Source organism: Octodon degus, unplaced genomic scaffold, assembly GCF_000260255.1.
Source record: "Octodon degus isolate 3935 unplaced genomic scaffold, OctDeg1.0 scaffold00373, whole genome shotgun sequence".
In the NCBI taxonomy this organism is placed as follows: Eukaryota; Metazoa; Chordata; class Mammalia; order Rodentia; family Octodontidae; genus Octodon; species Octodon degus.
Window position 1 is genome coordinate 41,225 of NW_004524949.1, and position 18,772 is coordinate 59,996.

The 18,772-nt window shown below is 45.0% G+C and overlaps 1 protein-coding gene across 1 annotated transcript; it reads left to right on the forward strand.

Moving 5' to 3' along the window:
• Positions 1 to 3,231: 3,231 nt before the first annotated feature.
• On the forward strand, positions 3,232 to 7,770 carry LOC111814599 (EKC/KEOPS complex subunit Lage3-like; the record flags this gene model as incomplete). Its single annotated transcript, XM_023708462.1, has 3 exons — positions 3,232 to 3,457; positions 7,243 to 7,333; positions 7,501 to 7,770. Coding segments are annotated over 3 exons (456 nt in total), but the record flags the coding sequence as incomplete, so codon positions are not given.
• Positions 7,771 to 18,772: the final 11,002 nt, after the last annotated feature.

Below are 18,772 nucleotides of genomic sequence, written 5' to 3' on the forward strand. Positions count from 1 at the left end.
CCAGCTGGAGGCCCAGAGGCCAGGACAGGGCCTCCTGCAGGCCCGCTTCCTGGCTGGGCGTGGATAGGCCCACAGGTCAGTGGTGCAAGCTAGAGAGTCCGGCCCAGCGGGACGAGGGACCTGGGCTAGCCGGCCAGGCGATGTGCACTGCAGCCAGGAGGCGACCCCCAAAGGAGAAACCAGAGCTCCCCACCAGCGGACCTCAGCAACAGCGAGGCCCAGCGCTCCTCTGAGGAGGAGGGAAGCTGCCTTCCCGGCAGGAAAGCCAGCGGGGCGGGCTCCTTCAGAAGACTGAGCAGGCCACCCTGTTCCCCTCCAGAGCCAGCAAGCGATGCTCAAAGCGAGGAGCAGAGCGCCCCAAAGTGAGCCGTGGCCCTTCTGAGTGACAGTGAGGTCCCGAGCTCCTCTGAGAGGGAGGCCAGCCGAGTGCATCAGGAAAGCCAGCAGGACAAGCTCCTCCAAGAGAAGCAGCAGACCCTTCTGGCTTCTCACAGCACCCACCGGCTGACCTCCCCGCCTCCCCGCAGGTTCTCTAGCTCTGCCTCTTAGACTGCTGGCCAAAAGCCACAGGCAGGCTGCCCTCCCAGCCCCAGGCTAGTTCAGTTCACCTGGGCTTAGCAATTGCCCACCACTTGGCAATCCAGCCGAGGCCTGAAGCTGAGGGCTTGGTGTGGTGAGGATGGGCCTGGCTTAGGGGGAAGGTGGTTGGCCTGAGGCAGGATGGGTGGGAAGGAGAGGCCTGGGTCGTGGAGGCCTTGGGCAGGTTTGGCAAGAAACTGAGGAGCTGGCTTGCTGAGGCCCAGGGTGGGTGAGACCCTGGAAGTGTAAGCCCTTGGGATTGGTGTGGCTTGCACTGGGTTGGGGGAAGGTGATGCCTAGGGACAGTGAGGATGCTGGATTGTCATGGCCCACCCCACCCAGTGCCTAAATCCTGGGTGAGGTTAGAAGCCCAGGAAGGAGTGTTATCCTCTGAGGAGGAGAGATAGGAACCCGTGCTGTATTGTGACTCCTCTAGGGGCCTGACTGCTGCAGGGGAATGGAGACATACTGCATCACAAAGGGGGTCAGAGTGAGAAGAGTCAGGAAAGTTGATGGCCCTGGTGATGCCCTCTCGGGAGGTGGAGGAGCCTGATAAGAAAGAAAGGAGAGACATGGCCCCTGCATCTCCCCTCTGAGCCTGGTCAAACCAGGGGGTCTGGTTTCTGATCTGTGGGAGCAGGAGCCTAGGCCTGGATCCTCAGCTTTAAGATCAGGAGGTGGACCACCTGAGGGGCAGAGCCTAGCAGGGGACTCAGAAGAGGCATTGCCAGGGCACCTGTGCTCTAGGCTATGTCTGGTCAGGGGGTGTGGCCTGGACTCTGGAGGGGAGGGCCCTAGCCCAGGACCTCCAGGTTTGGGTTCAATAGGCTAGAGACTCGCTGGCCACTTTTGGAGTGCAACCTACTAATGGACAGAGGAGAGACATGAATAGGGCACCTTTGCTCTGGGTTGAGTCACAGAAGGGGTGTGGCTTTGGTCAAGTAGGCCAGTGGCCTAGCCAAGACGCCCAGGTTTGGGTGTACCATGGCTGGCCAGGAGATAGCCCAAACTCTTCTGAGAATGAGAAGACTTGAACACAGGGACATTAGCTGAGGTTTCCTGGGCCATCTTCAAGGGAGCACCATGTCTAGTGGAGAAGGTCTGGAATGGGGAAGATGAGGAGTCTAGCCCTGGACCCTAGGTTTGGGAGCCACATGGTAGTTCAGCGGAGGGGTAGAGCCTTTCTAGGGAATGAGGAGCTGTATAACCAGGGCAATGTCAGCTGGGGGAACCTGGCCCTGGATCATAGGGAAGGAGGTGCCGGGTACCCACAGGACCTGAGGAATGGATGTAGGAGGGGGAGACTAGCCTGAGATGTCAGGAGTGGGTGCCACAACCAATGCGTGGGAGTGGCAGGGCTAGGTGAGAAAATGAGCACCTCAGATTGGGGAAAGTTGTATCTGGTTCATGGGAGGGACAGTTTCTGGTCACAGCAAAGTTCCAGAAGAGGGGCATAGCTCAGGAGCTACACCCATGACTGTAGTAGCAGAAAAGCTCCCTGAGATACCACCACAAAGCACAAGGTGTGGAAAACTCTCTGCAAGTTCACACCAGCCCTTCAGGAGACATATATATTCACGGACTCCCATCCAGGATGATCCCAAGACTCTTCACAAGCAAAGGCCTGAGGTACCCAGGAACCTACCCACATGCGAAGGAGTGATAAAATCCATAGAAGTCCACACATGCCTGCCACACCAAAAAAGGACCCTGCAATTCGCTGGGTGCTTCATATGTTCCAGGGTCTCAGAAAGAACTTAAAAGAATGTGCCACCCCAAATCTTAAGCGTAAGGCTTCGAACTACTGCATTACCCACAAGCCCCAGGGTGACCATCCCCAGAAATAGACCACCAAATATCTTACACAGGCTATTGGATTGCAGCCACACGATGCTCATTTCATCCTGTCCAAGGGGAAGGCACCCTAAATCCTCCCTGGGGGTGGTCTCACACACACATGTACCCAGATGCCTACCTGAGATGTGGCACAAGGCTGTGGCATGCAAAATCATGGTGTGTGTTCAGTCCCCCCATATGGAACACAACATCCTAAAAGCTGGACTCTCATGTGTGGGATTAAGATTCCCAGAAACAAAGTCGGGTATGGTGGCCCACGTCTATGATCCCAGCAGAAGCTGCTGTCCAACAAGACTAGACTTTGCTGCAGTGGAGTAACATAAACAATGAGCTGTACTGTGATGTCTCTTAATGCAAGTCATCCCAGCCCATGACTGCCAAGAGTACAGCGGCCAGCCAACAAGTGCTGTGTGGCCCCCACAAAGCCCCATATTCTTGCTGTTTACGACCCTCATTTGTGGAGTAGGGCCAAGCCAAAGAAATCTTCGCCTTTAGGTCCTTTCAGTTGGCTTGGACACCCACGGATTCTGGAGGACCCAGCCTTGAGCCATGCCCCTCCCCTGCCATGCTCCTGCCACCTTCCCTGCAGATGACCCCTCCACTGGAAGCTGCCTGATGTGTCACAAACTATTCTCTGGTAAAACAACCGTTCACTGTCTTCCTGTTCCCTGGAAAACAACACTGTACATCTTAGTCATTAGTGGCAAGGCTGACTATTCCTGGGAAGCCACATGACGTGCTACTTAGTATCTTTTCTCCACATTTACAGAGCCAAGGACATCTGGTGCTGTTCAGGGAACAGCAGCTGGTACATCAGCAAAGCAGCCTGCACAACATCAGTACCTGTGTGGGGCCTGGCTCTCTGCCGCACCTGCCCTGGATCCCCCTACAAGCCTTGTGCCTGCAATTCCCAAGCAGTTGGATTTGGTATTTTCCTTGGATTTAGGACTGAAGTTCCCGTCTTCCAACTTGCTAGATGTTGCACTTGAGGTCATTCTTACATGTGCCTCTGTCTCTCAAGGTACTGGCTTCACTGGGGGCAAGAGAAATGGACCTCCTGTGGGCATGTGCTGCAGCTGGAAGCAGAACCCAAGCTCAAAGTACCAGGCCTGAGGATCCTTCCCCTGCCTCAGCCACCACTCCCAAAGGTCTTCCTGCTCAGCCCAAGCTTATTGCAGAGCCAGCCGAAACCTGTATAGTGTGTGATCCCTGTCTTCACGGGGCCTTCCTCCACCCCGCACAATTACGGGTGCTTGGCCCTACCTGTTCCTTAGTCACTTTTCTTCTCTCACCAAGGACAGGGAGTACTGCTTACCTTACACAGATGAAAGGAGGAGCAGTTTGCACTAGCTCATGTTTACAGTCCATGGGTGATAGGCTCCAGGGCAGAAATGGAGTGGGGGAAGGGCTGGGTGAGGCAGCTGCTCACAGCATGGTAGCCAGGAAGCAGAGGGAAGGGTGAGGAGCCAGGAAAGGGGACACACCTGGGGGCTGAACTGCTTGGAAATATCAACGCATAGTAAAGGGAGGATTGGGCAGAGGCCACGGTAGGGCCTCTGGCTATGGAATGCACCTGCCCTGCAACCAAAGGACACAAGGCTCATGCAGGTCCTGCTGCCTCAGTGAGCCCCAGCACAGGAAGGATTTGCTTCTCTGCTCCTTGTCTCTAGCGAGGGGCTCACAGAACTTGCTCAGTAGCCACTCTACAGACCGCTTCCTAGTTCACTCCTCTGCACAGCACTGGAGTACTAAATGCTCTCAGCCCAGCATTGCTGGCGGTGCACACCTTTCATCCCGGCACTCGGAGGCCTGAGGCAGGAGGATCCTCATGAGTTCGAGGCTACTCTGGGCTACAGAGTGAGTTCAAGGCCAGCCTGAGCTACAGAGTGAGACCCTGTCCAAAAGCAAAGAATACTCTCAAGTCATCACTGCTGGTCATGGCTGACAGACGAAGGCTTACTGAAGGACTTGGGTTTGTTTTCACCTCTACTCAAGAAATTTTATTTTCTCAAGGTGGGTAGTATCACTTACCTGGAAGAATCCATGGTTAATTGCCATGGTTTTTCACGCTGTGCACAGCCTCTTCCTTGTTTCCCAAAAATGGGGTGCGTGAATTGTTTAAAACCAGCGTGGGAAGACCACGAAGTGCTGGGACATCTGCAGTGGCCTGCCACCCAGTTCTCGGTGTCCAGCTCAGAGTGCCGTCCAGGGTGCGGCAGGAGAGGCGGCCAGGTTGCGGAGCCCCAGCCCTCTCTTGCGTCCTCCAGACAACCCCGGGTTCTCCGAATCAACTTGCGTTTGTTATGCAGTACTGGGAGTCACACCAGGGCCTCATGCATGCCCAGCAAGCAGTCACCGCGGAGCGACATCCCCAGCCCTAGTACAACCCTGTCACTTGTGAGAAAAGGAGAAATTTTTCAAAGAGAAACACTGGCTTGCAGATGCGACTTTATCATATATCCAAGGAGACACGTAAACTCTCCTGGCCACAGAAAAGCAAATTCTGAAATACAGATTTATGCAAAACCAAGTGCATTTAAAATTGAACATTTCATGTATCTCTGAATCTAAATCTGCTCTTAAAGACACAGTTGATTATTTTAAAGAAAGAAAGAGATGCAAGCAAGATGTCATCAGTACAAAAGCAGGAACAACAATTACTTGGGACACCTTCTTTTCTCAGCCTCTTTTGTCTGGTCATGTAGAATCATTGCATCAGAACACAGCATGTTATAGAGACTGAAAAAGAACCTAGTACTTACTGATTGCCTACTGAGTGCTAAAGAATTTTATAGGCATTACTCCCTTCAATCCTTATGACTGTCCCCATTTATATGCGAGAAATGGGAGGCTCATGGCCAGAAAGCAGTGGAGTCCACCCGCTGCTTGCATGCATGATTGCATGTGTGTAGGGTTGCCATGGTCTTCTGGAGATTTTCCTCACCCATGATGTTTAATACTCATTCTGTAAATCATCCACTTTTTTGCTTCCATTTTTTTCATGCGGACGATCAAACTTAGGCTCTTGCACTGCTGGGCAAGTAATGTTCCATTTATAGTTCAAGTAGCTCTATTGCCATAACACTAAACTTCATTTACTTATGCATTTAGGGTTTTTAGACACAGTCTTGCTCTGTACTCCAGGCTAGCCTTGAACTCACTATGCACCCACACTGTCCCGGAACTTGCGATCCTCTTGCCTCAGCCTTCCAGTTGCTGAAGTTAGAGTTGTGGGCCACCATACCTGGCCAAAATATTACATTTAAAAAAAATTCGTCCAGCTTCTCAGCTCCTTCACACACATTGCACAAGAGGTACCATTTGCCAAAGGTCTCCCAGTAAGAATCAAGTAGGATTTTAATTGATTGTTTCTGCCTTCCTGAAGAAAAGAAATAATTATGAGAGAAAAAAGGATCGAAGAGAAAACAAAGATTGACTATAATTAATACAATTCTGTGGATCAAGGATATTCACCTAAGAATTCTGAAGATTTTAGAGACAGGAATAATTATATGTCCATGTGCAGATTGTTACAGTAAGCTTAGAGACACAGAATTGAAGAAACAGAAGTAACTGGGATGAAAAATCTTTAAGCCCCCACACAGATGGCACTGGCAGTGATCCACAACCCCAAGTGGGGCTCCAGGCCTGGCCCTCATAGGGCTGTGGTGAGGTGGTGGACAGGATGCGCTGACAGGCTTGGCACCTCCCCTAGAGCGCGATGAGGGGAAATGGGCCTGTACAGAGCCCACTGGCGGAGACCCCTGCGGGCACCGCTGATCTAGTAGCTTCCCAAGGTGTGGAAGAACCAGGCAGGCCCTGCCCCCTTGCGGGGCTGTGGAGGGCCTGATGCACTTTCCCATTGCTGAACTGGGTCCTTTGGGGGGGGGCGGGGATTGAACTCAGGCCCTAGCGCTTCCTTGAGCCTTCAATCCCTCTACAATAAAAGGTGTCTCTGGGACTCGGGGCTGGGTCGGCTTGGAGGGGACCAGACACCTAGGGGTCCATTGGGCATTGGCACTGGCCTGGGGCAGGCTGGCAAGGTCTTGTGAGGCACTGCTGTCTGCCTAGCAAGCAAACATGAGTTCATACTGCAGGGCCAGCTCTGCAGGAAAGCTGCTTTGAGGACCACTTTGCGCAGGCGCTGTGGGTATCGCATGGTGCATTGTGGGTGGGAAAGGGGCGGAGCCTCACAACTGCCTCAGTCACCAGAGGAGCACTTAGTCCTCGGTGCACTGGAGCCGGGCTCTGAGGGGAAGAGGGGAACAGCCATGCAGGCCCCCGACGGCGGCGGGCGTGGACGCCGAGAACGTGACTGGCGTGGCACGGGAGTCTCTGGTAATGAAAGAGCCTATGCAGGAGCTGTTTCCCGGGCTGTCCGGATACCTCGTGGGCCAGGCTCATTTGAGGATCTCATGCTGGCGGCCATCAGGGCAGGAATGACCTTGCACCGATTGTATCCTTGGGAACATGGCTGCTTTGGCCTGGGCCTTGGGGACCAGGGAGACCTTAGGAGTGGAGCTGGGACTCAGCTGGGGGCAGCGCTGCAAGAATAGGGGCCAGGAGAGGGTTGGCCAGAGCCAGAGGACTAGGAGGGGCCCAAGGTGCCCTGAGATACAAGGGGCAGGGCTGGGGGCCTGGGCACGGAGAGCAGGTGTGGGGGGCTCAAGGAGGGGGGGTGGGCCCAGGGCAGCCTGAGAGCTGCCAAGGAAGGAGTGCCTAGGGGCTGGTGGGGCCGTCCTTACAGGGTTGTGCCTTAACCTCTCTCCATCAGCACCATCAGTGTGCCTTTCTTGTCTCCCATAGCAGCTGAGGGCGCCCGAAGAGCCCTGGCTCAATTTGGAGAAAATCCTGACGTTTACAGGGAGCTCGCCGTGGATGGCAGCCTCTTTACTGTGTCAGTCCTCGGAGGGCTGCGGTTACGGGAGTGCAGACCAAGTACAGGCAGGGGAATGTCTATGCACACAGGGAGGTGCCTGAGTGTTAGGATTAAACAGGCACGGGCTCTAGCCAAGGTTAGAGTCCCGACTATCGACTGGACTTTTCTTTTTTTCTCACTTTCAGGAAATGGGCTGCCCTGGACCAAGGCTGCCTCCAGACAGTGCTGAACGAATTCCTGAACGATCTGGCCCTGCTCTTACGTACCATGCGGCGCTTTGGGCCCCCATTTCTTACCGAGTGTTCTGGAGGAAAAGGGGGTTGAAGCCCATGCTGCCATGCCAGACAGTCCAAACTTCCCCAAGGCCTATGTTTCGGTATTTACTGCCATGTCTTTCATAGAACCTAGTTTTCTCTGCCCTTGTATTCATTGGGTGTTTGAGCCCACTTGTTTTGTTTCCCTGTTGCTGGACAAGACATGTGATTAAAAGTGAGTCACTGCACAAAATAAAGCTGGACAACCATTCCATGCCTGAGATTTTTCACTAACGCTTTTCCCTACTGTAGCTTTTGTCCTCTGAGGACGATGACACCTTCCTCAAGGGGGCACATACTTAGGGATGGAGGTAGAGGTGGAGCTGGTAAACTGAGCGCCAGTTGGGTATAAGTACCACGCAGGACTTGTGCATTCACAACTATAGACATGAGGTCGGGAGGGCAAGGTTGTTTGCTGCTGATTCTGGGCCTGGTTCAGCACCTACTCCTGTGGGGCCCAAATCAAGGCTCCAGTGGACTGAGGGCACTGTGTCCTAGTACCTGACCCAGGGATCTTGGCTGAAACTTCCTCTGTGGGCTCAGTTCCCCCCCTCATCGGTGCAAAGACAGGTCTGGATCCAGAAGCCCCCTCCTCACCACATACACTGCCCTTGGTTGATGATAACAGGCATCTCTGGCAGGATGATAGGGAGCTGGAGAGCCGGGGGCCCTTGCCGGGCTGAGAGGATGGTATGATTCCTCCCCTGCAGAGCCTGCAGTCCCCAGACACCTCAGCTCATCGTCCCCAACTCCTGCTCCAGGCTTATATGTCTAGTCTCTCTTCTCTGAAGAGATTTACAAAGGTGTTCTATAAGGTTCTGTGGTTTCTAAGGGGTCCCCTGGAGAAAACTGTAAGAGTATTCAGAAAATAAAACAAGAGATAATAGCTGAGGTTAGGTGATAGACCAAGCCTGATAAGCAGATGCCCCCAGAACAACAGTAGAGGCCTTTATGTATACCCTTGGAAAGTTAGAAGACACAAGGTTGCCTACTCACTACTAGCCAACAATGTCCAGGCAGGATGTTTTTGTCAAGACTGAGGTAGCTTGACTCTTTTAGGCAGTGAGGCCTCATCCTGCTCTCCCACACAGGAGCCCTTTCCAGCTTCAGTGCTACCAACATATCTCCCTTTTTTGTTTTGTTTTGTGGATGATGGGTGTTCCCTTGCGGCCGGAGAAGTTGTGTTTGGAGAACGCCTTAGAAGACTTTTATACTTAATGCCACTCCAAGGATTTTGGTACCTGTATACTGCAGTTTAACCCTAAGAAGTTCAATAGTCCATAAGGGTAGTGAGTTATCAGTGCACCTGGCAGTTGTCAGAAGTTGTCAGTGATTTGAACCTTTTACCCTTCAGCATATGATTATGGCATTGCTTTTTTACATCTCAGGGTTACATTTTTCTGCTGGATGGCTAACACCAAGTTAAGGTGAGACTCGAATAAATAAAAAAATAACTTTTTGCTAACAAGGTCTATTAAATCTCCTCAGGATTCACCTTGGAACCATGTGGAGAACCTCTTAGATCTGGTGTCAGTGGTAGCCACCTGGATCAGTCATGGCCATTGCTTAACCAAGTTGCTTTCTGTAAAAGCTTGAGAGATATTTTTCTCCAAGTGACTCTCCTTAGGCACACTACGCATTGTTGATCACTTTCCTCTGTGGTCCTATAATCTCCTTGATCAGAAATCGGAAACTCGGGCTGGAGAGATGGCTCAGTGGTCTAAAGCACCTACTTAGAACAAGCTTGGCAAAGCATCAGGGACCGCGGTTCAATCCCCCAGCACCACATGCCAGCCAGCCCCGCCCCCTGGTGGGCTGAGCTGGCCACACACACACACCACTCTCTCTCTCTCTCTCTCTCTCTCTCTCAAATAAATAAAAATTATTAAAAAAAAAAAAGAAATCGGAAACTCACTCAGTTACAGGATGTCATAGCAGAGTTTCACAGATCCTCTGGGAAAATTCCCAGCAGAGGAATAGCTGGTTTAAAGGGGATTTCCAGACCAACTTTTCCAAGGAGTCTCCATACTGATTTCCATAACGGTTGCACCAGTCTACACTCCCACCAGCAGTGGAGAAGGGTTCCTTTTTCCCCACAGCCTCTCCAACATTCATTGTTGGGTGATTTCTTTATGATAGCCATTCTTTCTGGGGTGAGATGGTATCTCAATGTTGTTTTAATTTGCATTTTTGAATGCCTATGATGTGGAACATTTTTTCATGTATTTATTTGCCTTTTGTAGTTCTACCTCTGAGAAATGTACATTCATCTCAGATGCCTATTTTGGATTGGTTCTTTAAATTTTGGGGCCCTAATTTTTTTTAGTTCTTTATATATTCTAGATAGAAGACCTTTGTCTGAGTGATTACTAGTTAAGAATTTTTTCTGAATTTGTGGGCTGTCTTTTCACTCTATTGGTAATTTCATTTGATGGGCAAAAACTTCTCAATAAGAGGAAGCCCTAGTTGTTAATTCTTTCAAGTGTTTCCCTTGCAATTTGATTTTTGTTCATGAACTCTCTGCCTACCCCTGTATCTTCAAGAGTTCCTCCTACTTTCTCTTCCAGGAGATTTAGTGTTACTGTTTTAATGTTTATATCTTTAATCCATTTTGACTTTAGTTTAGTGCATGGTGATAGATCCAGGTCTAGGTTTATTTTTTGGCATGCAAAGAGCCAGTTTTTCCAACACCATTTGTTAAAGAGGCTGTCTTCTTCCAGTGAACATGTTAAGTCCCTTTGTCAAAAATAAGATAGCTGAGTGTGTTTGTAATTGTATCTGCATCTTCTCATCTATTCCCTTGATCTTCAGGTCTATTTTTTGCCAGTACCATGCTGTTTTTATCACAGTAGCTTTGTAGTATAATTTCACATCAGGAATTGTAATGCCTCCTGCCTTACCTTTGTTGCCCAGGATTACTTTTGCTATTTTAAGTCTTTTCTGGTTCCAAATAAATTTTAAGAATGATTTTTCTAGATCTGTGAGGTATGTTGGTAGTATAGGAATTTCATTAAATCTGTACAGCAGTTTTAGTAATAAGGCCATTTTCACAATATTGGTTCTTCCTATCCAGGAGGAATATCTTTCCATTTTTGGAAATCCTCCATGATCTCTTTTTGCAGAGTATTATAGTTTTGACTGGATAGATCTTTTTTTTTTCAGTTGTTGTATATCAAGTTCTTTTATCTGTTTTTTTCACTTAAAGTAATATGAATTTCACAATATTTTTGTCATACACACTGCTGTCTTCCAACCACTTATTCATATTACCAGATATATGCATGTAAAATTGGAAGAGGAAAGAAAAAAAGAAATAGATAAGAAATTTAAAAAAGAAAAACTACAAACAATTGAAACAAGGAAACAAAATAAATTAGAGCATTGACTACTTATTTCCATAAACCAGCAAAATACACAATACAGTTGTCCAAACCATCTTTCTTATGTACATAGATAAATACCTTTCCTCGACTCCCTTCCCTGTCCTTCTCTTTTCCCAGTATCTATTTTAGCCTTCAGATTCCATTTTCTCTTTCAGGTTCTCACACTAAGGAGACAAACGTTTGCACATGCAGACCTGATTTATTTCACTCAAGAGTAGATTCTCTAGTTGCATCCACTTACTAACAAAAGACTCAGATTTATCCTGTTTCATAGCTGAATAATACTCCATTGAATAAGAATACCACATCTTCTTTATCCATTCTTCAGTTGATGGGCATCTGGGTTGTTTCCAGTATTTAACTATGACCACTATAAACATAGGTGCATATATATCGCTGGGGTATGAGGTTTTTAGTTCTTCTGGAAAAATATTCTGGAGAAGAATAGCTAGCTTCAAAGCATCTCCAATCCTAGCTTTTTAAGGAATGTCCAAACTGATTTCCACAGTGGTTGTACCAGTCTGCACTCCCACCAGTAACAGAGGTCAGCCTCTCCAGCATTTGTTATTGGCTGACTTCTTCACGTTAGCCATTCTTTCCAGGGTGAGTGGATAGATCTTTTACTTCTTTAGTTAGATGAATTCTTGAGTATTTCATTTTCCATGATGCTATCATAAAGAGTATTGTTTACCTAATTTCTCTCTCAGTGTATTTGTTATATCTGTAGAGGAATGCTATTGACTTTTGGGTATTGACTTTGTATCCTGCTATGCTACTGAATTTGTTTATTAATTCTAGAAGATTTTAAGGGGGCTGGGGAGATAGCTCAGTAGAATAAGCACTTGTCTGGCAAGTGCAAGCGCCTGATTTCAATCTCCAACTCCACCAAAAAAAAATTCTAGAAGATTTTTGGTGGATTTTTTTGGGTCTTCCAAGTGGAGTATCATGTCATCTGCAAAAAATCATAGTTAAACTTCTTCTTCACCTATATTTCTTTTACCTTAGGTACTTATTTTTAATTCTTATTTATCTCTCTTGTCCAATGGCTCTAGCTAATGATTCCAGAACTATATTGAATAGGAGTAGTGATAGAGGACATCTTTGTCTTCTTCCTGATCTGAGAGGAAAAGACTTCAGTTTTTCACCATTGAGAATTATGTTAGCAGTTGGATTGCCATGGATGGCTTTTACCAGATTGAGTTAGAGGCCATCTGTTCCAATTTTTTGTAGGGTTTTGATCTTGAATGAGTGTTGGACTTTGTCAAAAGCCTTTTCTGAGTCAATTGAGATGATCATGTGGCTTTTGGATTTAGCTCTATTGATATAGCATATTACATTTATAGATTTGCGTATGTTGAACCATTCTTGAATCCCTGGGGTGAATCTTACCTGGTCATGGTATACAATCTTCTTAATGATTTGCTGTATTCTGTTTGGTAGGATTTTATTGAGGATTTTTGCATCTATATTCATGAGGGTAGTTGGCTTATAGTTCTCTTTTTTGGTTGAATCTTTCTCTGCTTTTGATACCAGTATAATACTTGCCTCCAGTAATGATTTGGGGAGTATTGTTTCCTTTTCAATTTCATTGAAGAGTTTGAGGAGTATTGGGATTAAATCTTCTCTAAATTTCATGTAGAATTCAGCTGTGAATCCATTAGGACCTGGGCTTTCCTTTGTTGGTAAATTTTTTCATTACATTTTCAATTTCATTGACTGATACTGGGTTATTCAGAGTTCTTATATCCTCTTGATTCACTTTTGGTAATTTGTACCTTTCTAGGACTCTGTCCATTCCTTCTGTGTCTCCTATTGTGTGAGAGTAAAGATTTTCAAAATAGCTATTGATCATCTTCTGAATTTCCACTGGGTCTGTGGTAATTTTGCCCTTTTCATTCCTTATTGCTCAAATTTGAATTTTTTCTTTCCTCTTTTTGATGAGGTTAGGTAGGGGTTTATCAATTTTATTTAATCTTTCAAAGAACTAGATTTTTGATTCATTAATTCTTTGTATTGCTTTCTTTGTCCCAATTGCATTAATTTCTGCTCTAATCTTTATGATTTCCTCCCTTCTTTGGGCTTTGGGCTTGGTTTACTCTTCTTTTTCTGAATGCTTGAGGTATAGCATTAGGGTATTTATTTGTTTCCATTCTGTTTTCCTTTTTTTATTTTTGTAAAGGGGCTACAGGATGTTCAGGGTCTCACTACTAGATTGGCCTCATAGTGATCTGCCTGTTTACAGCCTCCCAAAAGCTGGGCTTACAGGCACACTCCACCTCGCGCAGTCTCAATTGCCATCTCAGCCTACCCTGGGGGCACAGCCAGCATGGCAGGCCCAGGGATCAAACCTCAGCCTCTGCGCCTGCTTGCAGGTGCTTTAATCCACTGAGCTATTTGGTTGGCCCTTCCTATTCTGTTACCCTAATGTGTGAGTTCATAGCTATAAATTTCCCTCTAAGAACTGCTTTCATTGCATCCCACAAATTCCGATAAGTTGTGCTTGAATTTTCATTGAATTGTAGATACTGTTTAATTTCATGTTAAACTATTGGCTGCTGAGGAGGGTGTTATTTAATTTCCATGTTTTTATGGGGTTTTCTGATTTCTTTTTTCATTTATTTCCAGTTTGATTGCACTGTGGTCAGATAATATCCATGGGATGATTTCTGTTTTCCTGCATATACTTAAGCATGAACTATGGACTAATATGTGCTCTATTTTAGAAAACCTCCCATGTACAGCTGAAAAGAATTTGTATTCAGCTGTGGTTGAATAGAACAGTCTGTATATGTCCACTAAGTCCATTTGTTGAAAGGTCTAGTTCAGTTCTGCTACCCCTTTGCTAATTTTTTATCTGCTTGACCTATCTTTTTGGGATAAGGGGTGTTAAGTGCTGTTAAGATTGTGGTATGGAATATTACATTTTTCATGTCTATTAAGAGTTATCTCATAAAAGGCCGGCCAAATAGCTCAACAGATTAAAGTGCCTACTTATAGAGACACAGGGGCTGGGAGTTCGATCCCCTGGCCTGTTGTGTTGGCCCCACCCTCAGAGCATGCTGAGAAGGCGATTGAGACTGGGCATGGTGGTACGTGTTTCTAATCCCAGCCCTTGCAAGGCTGTAGACAGGAGGATCACTACAATTCCAATTTATGCAGTGAGACCCTGTACACATTTTATACCCCATCCTAAATACAAAAAAAAAAGATTTGTCATATATATTTGGGTGCTCCCATGTTTGGTGCATACATATTTATGACTGTTATCTCTTCTTGTATTTTTCCCCTAACTAGTATGTAGTGGCCTTCTTTATTTCATTCTACTATTCTTGGCTTGAAGTTCAGATTGTCTGAGAATAGGATTGCTATCCCTGCTTTTTTCTGAGGTCCAGGGGCATGTAGTATTGTTTTCCATCCTTTGACTTTAAGACTATGAAGTTCTTTATGAGTTAAGTGTGTTTCTTGTATACAACATATTGTTGGATTTTGCTTCCTGATCCACTGTGCCAGTCTACTTCTTTTAATTGGTGAATTGAGTCTATTTATATTGATGGATATAACTGAGATGTATTAAATATATTTGACCTGGTATTTTCCTGCTGCTGGTTACCTATTTTTCTCTTGTATTTAATTGCTTGCCCTATTTGGTGGGTTCTTTCCAGTCTCATTCATGGAGTTGTGGTTTTTTGATCCCTGTCTAGAATATCTTTGTGTAGTCTATGTAGGTTTGGCTTTGTCATCATGAAATTCTTTAGTTATTCTTTGTCATGAAAGTATTTCACTTCTCCACTAAAATTGAAAACAAATTGAGTATGGAGAAGTATTTCACTTCTCCATTAAAATTGAGTTTTGCAGGGTATATCACTCTGAGTTGTAATTTGTTTTCTTGCAAGACTTGTAGTACTTTGCTCCGTGCACTTTTTGACTTGATGGTTTGTGAAGAGAAATCGGCCATTATTCTGGTGTGTTTTCCTTGAAATGTGATGTTTCTTTTCTCTCGTGGCTTTTAGTATACTGTTCTCTTTTCTTTTCTTTTCTTTTCTTTTCTTTTTTTGTATTTAGGACAGGGTGTGCCGGGTGTACAGGATCTCACTGTGTAGATAGAACTGGTAGTGATCTTCCTGTTTACAGCCTCCCAAGTGCTGGGATTACAGGTGGTTGCCACCATACCCAGTCTCAATTGCCATCTCAGCATGCCCTGGGGGCAAGGCCAGCACAGCAGGCCAGAGGATCAAACTCCAGGCCCCTGAGTCTCCCTAAGCAGGCACTTTAATCTGCTGAGCTATTTGGCCAGGCCTAGTATATTGTTCTTGTGATGAGTTTCTGGGATCTTGATTATTGTATGTCTGGGTGTGGTTTTAATTGAGTTGATGTTATTTGGAGTTCTCTATGCTTCAGTTACCTGAATATCAGACTGTTTCCCCATATTTGGGAAGTTTTCTGCTATTACTTCTGCCCATATCTTTTTATATCATTTGTACTGAGTCCTTTTTCATTGATGCTTATTGGTCTTATGCTGCTCATCTTTGCATCATCTTGCAAATGTTGAATTATTTTTCCTGCATCCTAGTTGTTTTTAAGAAATCTTTTCTTACCTTTTCACTAGCTGCAAAGGTGTCTTCAAGGTCTGAAAGTCTATCTTCAGTTTCATTCAAACTGTTTAGCAAGCTTGTGATTGAGATTTTACATTCCTCTATATCTCTTTGACTTTGCTTCATGGGATCTATTTCTTTCCTATATTGCTCATTCAAGGATTCCATTATTTTTCTATTCTCTATTTTTTACCAATGTCTTCCTTATAAGCACTTAGTAATTCTTTCATTGTAGTTATCATTTATTTTTTTTTACTTCGGAGATTACTTCTGTTCTGATTTCCTCTATACCTTTCTGCAATTGTTTCTTTACTTCAGATGCTATTGTTTCAGAGGTTTTAGGTGTATGGCTTCCAATTCCTTCTATGCTATTGTCTCTTGCATTTGTTTTGAGTGCACTCCGGGCCTGAGAATGCATTTTGCTCCTTCTCTTTGACATTTTGTGTAGCACTGTCCTCTGACCTTTGATGTAGAGTTTTGGTGCAGTTATTACCTTAGTACCCACCAATATTATTATCCAAGAGAGATTATGTGGTTAAGGCAGTTACAGTTTTGTATTTACAGTACTACAATTAGCAACACTAATAATAGGTAGTGAGATTTAGCAGTTGACAGACTTTTGTAACTAATAGGTTTGTATATTAGACCATAAGAGCAAACATTATGACTGTATAGCTTATAGCTAAGTAGCTATTAAATTAGGAATTTGTATTTAAATTAGTTCCCCTAAGTTCTTTCTGATCACCTCCCTTTGATGTACACATCTGGGTCTAACAGTGTGTCTCAGCTTACCAGGTCCAGATGTACCAAATTTGAACTTGTCCAGCTGGGCTTGGGTTGGCTCTGGCTGCTGTGCTCCGCTTCTTCCTGCTGCAGCCTGTGGAAGTGAACCCACTGTGCCCCACTGGCAAGATGTTCTGCTCTTGGATTAGCTGGCTGAGTCTTGCCTCTAGCCTCTCTGCTGGGAGTTCCACCACAGGGTCCCACACCAGGCCTGTTCACTGGAGGAGGTTCTGGTGGGAGGGGAGTTGTCAGTCCCACATGCACGCTGGGCCTGCGCACTGGCTGGAGAGAGGTTCTGGCGGGCCACCAGAAGTTCTCTTATGTCCCAAGTCCTCATTGATCATGGAGGGTTAGGGCCAAAATACCAGTTATCCTTTTAGACCATCTGTCTCTCTAATTTTTGGTCTCCAATCCTTAGTGGTTAAACTTTATCTAGAAGAGAAGCTTAACATTACTGTCTTATCTGAATATCAAACACCTTCAAACACAAAATGGAACTATTTTTTAAATTTAAATTTTGTTTTATTTTGAAAAGTAAAAAGTAAAAGCAAGAACAAAAATCAGAAACAAAGTCAGAAACACAGTAATATACAACAATATATATGTTACAGATTTTCAAAACAAGAATAGCTGATTAACAAGTGTTGATATATTACCTATTTTTATCATCAAATCTGTTGCTGAGATTAACAGATGTAGTTATTTAAGATTGGGTATATAAGTGCATCTTACTACTTGCTTTCAAGAAACCTTAAATTTTTGTTCTTGTCTCTTGTTTTCCATTTTTTAAAAAAAATTATTTTAAAGAGGGCATAGTAATAATTGATATGATTTTAGAAATGGTACACATTTGGAAGACCAAGATGACAAGTATTCAAGCACGCTTTTTGTAATGCACATTGTTATCCTCGATGTAGTTGCTTAGATTGCAGATATCAATATACTATCATAAAGAAATCAACTAATAACAAATGCTGGATGTAGGGAAAAAGGTATAGGGAAAAAGGAACCCTTCTCCACTGCTGGTAGGAATGTAGACTGGTGCAACCACTATGGAAATCAGTGTGGAGACTTCTCAAAAATTTAGGACTAGAAATCCCATTCAATCTAACTATTCCCCTTCTGGGAATTTTCCCAAAAGAACTGAAAACATTGTACCACAATGATATATGTGCACCCATGTTTATAGCAGCACAATTTGTCATTGCCCAATCTTGGAAGCAACCAAAATGCCCATTATCCAAGGAGTAGATGGAAAAGATGTGTTATTTTTACACAATGAAGTACTACTGAGTTATAAAGAAAGACAAACTTGAAGCCTTCATAGGTAAGTGGATACAACTAGAGGCTATACTCATAAGTGAAATAGATTAGACCCATATGTGTAAACATCATATTGTCAACTTAGTGTAAGAACATAAAAGAAGAAATAAAAACTGAAAGGTATCATAGATATAGTAAAACAGAGAGGAACAGAACTTAAGGATTAAACAACAAAGAGGAGAGAAAGATGAAAAGATAGGGAAAAAGTCAGGGGGAAAATCATGTAATTCATATATACAGGATTGCTGAGGTGATTGTTTTCCATCAGTTTTTTGAAAATAGCAGTTAATGTGTACAATTTTCACTGGAAGTGCTATTTTTTTTACCATGAATTTGTAAATATTTAAATCTCCATAGATTGTGAACAGGTAACAGTTTTATACTTTTACAATGAAATTTAGAAATCAAAACCGTACATGAGGGGCTTGCTGGTTAGCTCAGTGGTTTAGGAACCTGCTTGGGTAAAGTCAGTCAGGTACAGGTGCAGGGGACCATGGTTTGAGCCCCAGCTCCACATGCCATACCAGACCCGCCCTTAAGGCAGCCTGAGCCAACAAAAAAAATCTTTCTCAACTTTATTATTTTTTTTCAAAATTTTATTGATAAACAGATAGCAATGAGGCAGTTTCAAAGCAAATCGGAAGTACAGACTCAACAAATAACACACTGCACACATCCTTCCCAGTGGTCAACCGCTGCACAAGATGCGGACCCGAAATCCCACCTACAAACACCACCAGAACAAATCATTCCATTCATCAAGAGAATGCAACTACATATCTATCCCAACCACCCTGAATACACAGATACAAAATGGACACTCATCTGCATACCACATTTTTTCTAAGTACCGTTATTGAATATTATAGGTGTGTAAACTCAGCAAAACATTCCAAAAGAGTCCAGTAGCCCATAATAGCATTGGGTCTTCTGTTCAACTGGCAATGTCAGAAATTATTGACCTAAGTCCCCCACAGCTCAACATAACAGCATGGTTTACTTCCTATACCTCGTCTTCACACTCCTCTACTGGATGGTCAAGACCATGGTAAAGCAGGACCT